General features: G+C 33.8%; 1 protein-coding gene across 1 annotated transcript in view; it reads right to left on the bottom strand.

The window, feature by feature from the left end:
• LOC110115260 (alanine aminotransferase 2) overlaps positions 1 to 4,155 on the bottom strand; it is a 21,692-nt gene extending 17,537 nt beyond the window's left edge. Inside the window, exons 1-2 of the mRNA XM_020848451.2 lie at positions 3,949 to 4,155; positions 2,516 to 2,566 (exon numbers count right to left, since the gene is read on the bottom strand). Coding sequence (XP_020704110.2) covers positions 2,516 to 2,566; positions 3,949 to 3,999 — 102 coding nt within the window. The 5' untranslated portion in view covers positions 4,000 to 4,155. The remainder of the gene's footprint in view (positions 1 to 2,515; positions 2,567 to 3,948) is intronic.
• Positions 4,156 to 6,976: the final 2,821 nt, after the last annotated feature.

Genomic DNA, 6,976 nt, shown 5'->3' on the forward strand with positions numbered 1-6,976 from the left:
TTCTTCCCATTTAGACGATAGGAAGGTTGCATGCTTTGAAGGTCACCTCGTCCTTGGTGTACCATCGATTCCTCGGTTTGATCAACACTTTGAGAGGAGTTGATTTCTGACATTGGAAAGCAATTAAGGCTTCCTAGAAATTTCTTTGTTCGACAATAAAGGTCGAAAGGTAAGAGTTTTTTTTTTTGTTTGGACTTGCCAAAAAAGGCCGAGCCTCTTAAACGGCACGGGTCCGGCTCCTCCACCGAGCGGGATTGGGAAAGAGCAGATGGACCGAGATGGATCGCGGCTCTTCCACTCGATCGACAGGAACCGCGAAGGATCGGGCTTCCGTTCCCTTCACGTTCGGCTTCGTCGCTTCGCCGGGGTGCAGAACTTGCCCGAGTCGCTTCTTTGGCTCCTTCGTTGCTGTTCGACAATCCTCCTACAACTCCTGTGCTTCCTGTCGGATCGGAAGTTTGGAACGGTGCTTCGGCACGTCTCAACTTCCGATTTCAGTGTGCGGGGAAATTCTGCGATCGGGAGGACTTGCGATAGGAAGGGAAGAGACGAGTGGGTTGCTTCGCTCCTTCGTCGTCTTTCCCTTTCTGACGGATCGTTCTGCTTTCTTCCTTCGACGACTTCGATCTTCCTCTTGGATCGGAAGTGAAGTTCCGATCGAAGCGGCTCAGTCTTGTTTCGTCGGGGCGTACACGGGTCGGCAACGATCACGTCCGAGCTTCTCCTTTTCTCTTCCTCCTCCTACGATCTAGGATCGTTCTTCGACGGCAATTAAGGCCGTTGGCTCTGATACCATGTTAAAACGAAGAATTTGGGAAGGAAAAGCTTGAATTTTTATTAAGCAATATACTCCCTATTTATAGATCTATACAAGGTGTATCGATAAGGAAACAAATAACTCTTATAATAACATGAATACAATTATTCCTAAATTAATGGGAGGAATTAATGCAATCCATGTAGTCTTCCCACGGATTACTGTTCACAGCCGTGGATATCTTTGGGATCGTAAGGTTGAGATTTAACAATAATAGATATATGATAAAAACTTAAAGTGTAAAACCCGAAAATCATGAAAACGTCGAACAATCACGTCGCGACAAAATTAGGCGAATTGTCAAAGTTGTCGGAATTTGACGCAATCAATTTTATAAAATTCTACGCGAAATTTCAAGCGATTTGGTACAAAGAACTTATACTTAATTTCGCACGAATTTAAAATTAAAAATTGACGAAGATTAGTTAAGGATAAATTACTTAATAGTTCATCTTAATTCTTAAGAGAAATTAGGGAATGAAGGGTACATGCATAATTTGAATACCTCCTAACAATGTTGACAAAATGTGCATGCATAGGAGAAAGAGAGAGATGTTAGGAAGAGGAGTCATCAATGGCAGAAGTTTGTTATAAAGAAATGAAAATAAAATTGGGAGAGGCACATAAGTAAGGTATTTTTTGCCTATGTACGTGGTTTGAGAGGGGCCACCATTTATATCCTGAGAATTTAGATTCTGCGAGAGAAAAACATCCCCTTGATGTATTTCTTTTTTAATAAAAACTTCGTTTATTATTATTATTCTTATTATTATTATTATTATTATTATTATTAGCAGTAGTATTATTTTATTACTGCTCATGCTTGCTATTATTTAGGAATATTTGTGTGTACAAACTCTCCAATAAATTTATTGTCATGTGTGTGGTGAATTTTTGTCCTCCTCTTATTAGGAAATCAAGCAATACAGGAGGCGATGGAGCCATCATCAAACCATTTGAGCATTTTGGATGCACCGAAGTTGTCTGTTCTATGAAATGGGCAATAGTTTTGAACACTTTATGTTGATTTCCCTTGCAGTTGTATATATCCTCCACCACCGTCATTGCATTTGATCTCATTAGGCCTAGGAACACACATGAAGGTCAACAATTAATTTCTTTGAGTAAGACTAATATGCCCTCTTATAATATTATGGAAATAATCATCTTATGCCCTCTTGTTGTTTGTTGTTTTGTTGTAGTAACTCTCTATAGGAAATTTTTTGCTATGAAAAAACCTGAGCATTTATTTGACAAAAATTGTTGGCAGAATAACATCTCTCAAATAAAATATGAAGATACAACTACTTTGGACTTCACACGCAAAAAATTGAAGTGGGAGTCACTTCACTTCTTCCCAAAATGATGAAGAGGAAGTATACTTTATTTTTTATTACTTTCTTGATTTTGTGCATAGCATAGTTATATTATTTGTTTCAAGGAACCAAAAGTAAAAATGGTCCATAAAATGGTCCATATGTGGCAGCAAATTTTGAAATATTTCAGCAACATGCTTATTCTAGCAACTACCAAAAGAAGGCCTCAAAAGCACAAAAAATATATCCACATCCTCGACAGTCAAACCATAAAACTAACATTTGCAACATTACTTTATCCATGATCATTTTACAATTTAAATTTTACCATCTCCAAATACAGGGTAAAATAAACAGATCACCAAAAACACATATTAAATACCTGAGCATGACTAACAATCTCTCCACAAACAGCATATTCACATTTCAACACCTGAATAATTTAAGAAATGTCTAGATAAAAATCATGAGCCACAAGAACGGGTAAAGAACAAATTTCATTAAACATACTATGTAAGAAACATGTGGATTAAAAAAGAATTTTCATAGTTGAGAGGTGCGCTATATTGATAAGAACAAGAAATGCAATAGAATGCAATTTCTAACAATAACTTATGCATAAAAAGGTCTTCAAAACAACAAACATGAAATTTTCTATGCAAAACTTATTTGATTAGCATGAATTTGAAGGTGATCATTAATCTTGAAGTGCTGATTGAATGTCAAATGAATATGCTTAAAGGGAACTTGATGCACATTGCAAGGAAGGGTAAACCCACTTTTACCAAAGGGTACTCTCATTTTTCCAAGTAACTAAATAAAAATTGATGCAAATCTTAATGTATTCCCATATCTTGGAGTTGTTTAAATCACAAATTCTACTAATTTTAAAGTACTTAAATTTAGACCTAATTTACAAAAGATAATTATTGAAATCAAAATAGAAAACATTGTTATTTTCTCTTCATCCTCTCGATTACAATCATATTGTAGACTCCCCTATCACGTAGCCTTCCAGCATTACACCCTCACTAATTGGCAACCCAAAAAACATGGCAATTGTAATAACATGAGACCAGCCAAATGAAAAAATATATATCATAGCGGTCACTTAGCAGCCTGTGTGGTGGAGGACGCATAGCAATATTTGGGAATGCGGCTCCACCCCCTCACCATTAGGAGGGTCCTTGAAGGTGGTCACGACAATTTGATACGATCAACACAATAGTTATAGCTTTAGTACTTTCCATTGCAGTGAAATAAGCTCCCCCTTCCTCATTTCCCACTTCTCGAAGATGATGCCTCCGTTCGAGTGGACATTTATTTATAAACTTCCGTTATTAAAAAGAACAAAGTGGTGAGAGTTATTTATAAACTTCCGTTAATAAATACAGAAGTGCTCGTAAATCGTTCTTCTTCTTCTTCTTTTTCCTCCTCCCAACAATATACCAAAGCCTAGAGTACAAACAAGAAGCACAGGCTTAGCCAGAAATCAAAATGGCATTCTGATGAGGAGAACCGAAGTAAATATCGTAAAGGGAAAGGAAATAGAAAGTTTGTATCGCGGCAAAGTTAGTCCGAAGTAAACAGAATGCACGGCTAATTTTTTATTTTATCGCCCTCTCGCTTTCTCGTAAAATTTATGCAGTCCATTTAGCTGCATTTATTTCAGAAATTTTATTCCCACTGCAGAGTATAGGTGGCAAACCAGACAGCATCTAAATCATGATAACCCATACTGGAAATCCTTCAAAAAAATCGATAATATAAATTTGCTAAATAGGATGAACCTTGATAGATTCAGCTTAGACGCACCTTAGGGTTGATGGAAGCGAGGGTGACAGCGGAAGACGATGTAGTAGACATAGCGGCGGCGAAGGAGGGAATGGAAGTGAGGAGTGACGAAGAAAGCGACAACACAAAAGCGGGGGTTTGGAGCGCAAGAAAGAAGCAGAGAAGTAGCTTTTTCAGCTTGTAAACACCGTATCGCCGCGCAACAATGCCGAACGCAGAGATGGAGGGCTATATGCATTTTACTCTGTTTTGAGTCAAACTGGAAATTTGAGAGAACTTAGAACAAGTTGAAGCGGCTGTTTGTTAGCAGGATTTCCCTTAAATATAATGATTTGGTGATATCCTCTAACAATTCAAGTGATATAATGGTTGAGAGTTATAAGGAGTTATTATTGTGTCGACGAGTAAGAAATTACAACTAAGGCTGCAAGCAAACCAAGCTGTTCGACGAGCTACTCGTTGTTCGGTTCGATTAAAGCTCATTTGTGATCGTTTAATTAATTAAACAAACAAACTTGAACAATATTTTAAATACTCGATTCTTAAATAAACAAACTTGAACACTAATGCGTTCGGCTCATTTATGTTCATGAACAACATTATTTGACGTTCGTGAACAAGCTCGACATTAAGCTCGATGGGATTTGCTTATAAATCATTGCCTTTATTACATAGCTTATAATGTGTTTGTTCATAGATATGTTTATGAACGGATTTGTTTGATAGTTAAAAATAATTGTTAAATATGTTCGTAAACATGCTTGATGTAATCGTTTGTTAGGAAGCTCGATAAAGCTCGTTTGTTAAGTTAATGAACATCTAAAAGTAGAGCTCGTTTATAGTTTATTCATGTTTGTTTGTTTAAAGCTCGATAAGCACTAAATGAACAAACATGAACTGAACATGAACACTCATTAATTTAAATGAATCAAACATAAACACAAACAATAAAGCTCGAACAAACATGAACCAAACTTGAACAACCTGATATTAAATGAACACAAACATGAACACTCACATACTCGGCTCGGCTCTGTTCGTTTGCAGCCCTAATTACGACTCTATTTACTTAGTCAATGGTTACTAACTACCAATGACTAAATATTAAAAAACATTGTGATTCTCATAACTACTTACTTGTTGAATAATATTAAGTATAATTATTGAAATGCATGCTACCGATTCATTGTTATTGTTCAACCTAATAGTTACTACATTGATTTGTAATTATTATACTGCTACCATTACATTTTTTTAATATTATTGCCACCAATTTTACATATATTGATATTGTTACTGCTACTGATTCACTATCATTGTTGATGTTATTGATTCACCATTTACTAATATACTCATAATGAGCATGTGATTCTTATACTGAGCATTTGATATAAGATATTGATTGGATAACGATACATAATATTTGGACTTCATGTGTGCACTGATTTTTGTTGTAATGCATGGTTATGGATTATAATAGTTTTATTGTCAACATGATTTCCTCAATGTTTATTTGATTTTATCTTCATACCGAGTAATTGATTTAATGATTTACTAGTTTGTTGGTATCGATTTTACTTATTTTCGTACTAGATTGTTCTACTAATTAACATATTTTACTATTTCTGCACTGCACAGATTCATGATTATGATGATTATTATTATTATGAATTAATTGACGACATGCATATTGTTTATTTATCATGCTTTGAAATAAGTTGTTGTTGTTAGTTGTCACAACCCAACCGACCATGATAGCTCCCATCGTGTTGAGTTGTAACAGACAAATCACAAGATCTAGTTTTGAAATTATTTCAGATTTTATGTCAATATTCATTGAAATAAACTGCATAGCTGATAAAATATTCAAATACTGAAAATAAACTCATGCACAAAGTTTCTTTCATTTCATCAAAATAAATATCTACACTATAATATATGGTTACATGCAAGAGATGTAGAACTAAAAAAATAACTAATCATGACTACACAAAATTCAAAATAGCAAAATACCTATAATCTCAAATCTAATCATGAACTGCTAGTGCACAATCTCCTTTCCCTTATAAAATCTTAAAAATGAAAAGCAAAATCATAAAGATATACAACAGCTCAACATGCCACACAAATCAATCTAAATTTATAAATATTATTTGAACAAAAATATTGTTGAATATTTAAAAACAATTAAATGTAGTTTAAATAAATAAGTATACTAAGAGATGTAATAAATGCATAACAACTATTCTCTAATTTAAATAGTTATGGCCAACAAATAAATAAATTGAAACTCATATCACACATTTGTTCATATCCCATTTCTCGTTCCTAGATAGAACCTTAATGGATTCTGATCCCTAACAAATCTCATTTTGTTTGAGCGTATAACACCAGAATATATCATATATTCATATCTTAAACAAAATCCCAAAGGATTCGGACTCCTATAGCTCCCATCAGTTTCTTGACACAGATGAAATCTAAGCAGATTTGCCCCTTATAGCTCCCAATATACATAATTTAATCATATATGCACAAATATCATCAAATTATAACAATTAAAAAGTAATTGAGCATGTATCAAAACTGCATAATGTTGTATAATGATAGACAACAGAAAATCATAATAGATAAAAATGCAATTTTTTTGAAAATTATCAAAATATCATGGATTGTGTAATATGATGTTTTAAGATTTTTATTGTACTACATCATTATTTTTCAACATCTAGATAATTTTATATTCAATAAAAACCCTACAAATTTTAAAACTCTAATTGTAAAATTTATAGAAAATATTAAAAATGTGCATAATCATAATTTTTTATAATATATAAAATGTTATGTGGTGATTGTTTTACCAATGCAACATTTTTCACAAACAGAAACGAAATTTTAATAGAAAAATTCACTAAATATTGTGCATTTTTAAAAAATGAGAAGGGAATAATGTGACTTACCTTGAGACGAACACGTCTCCCAAACGATTAAGACTCATTCTGGAACACATACAATTTTTTTCAATTATTAAACAACTTCAAACACATGC

This window comes from Dendrobium catenatum, unplaced genomic scaffold, assembly GCF_001605985.2.
Source record: "Dendrobium catenatum unplaced genomic scaffold, ASM160598v2 fragScaff_scaffold_72, whole genome shotgun sequence".
Lineage (NCBI taxonomy): Eukaryota > Viridiplantae > Streptophyta > Magnoliopsida > Asparagales > Orchidaceae > Dendrobium > Dendrobium catenatum.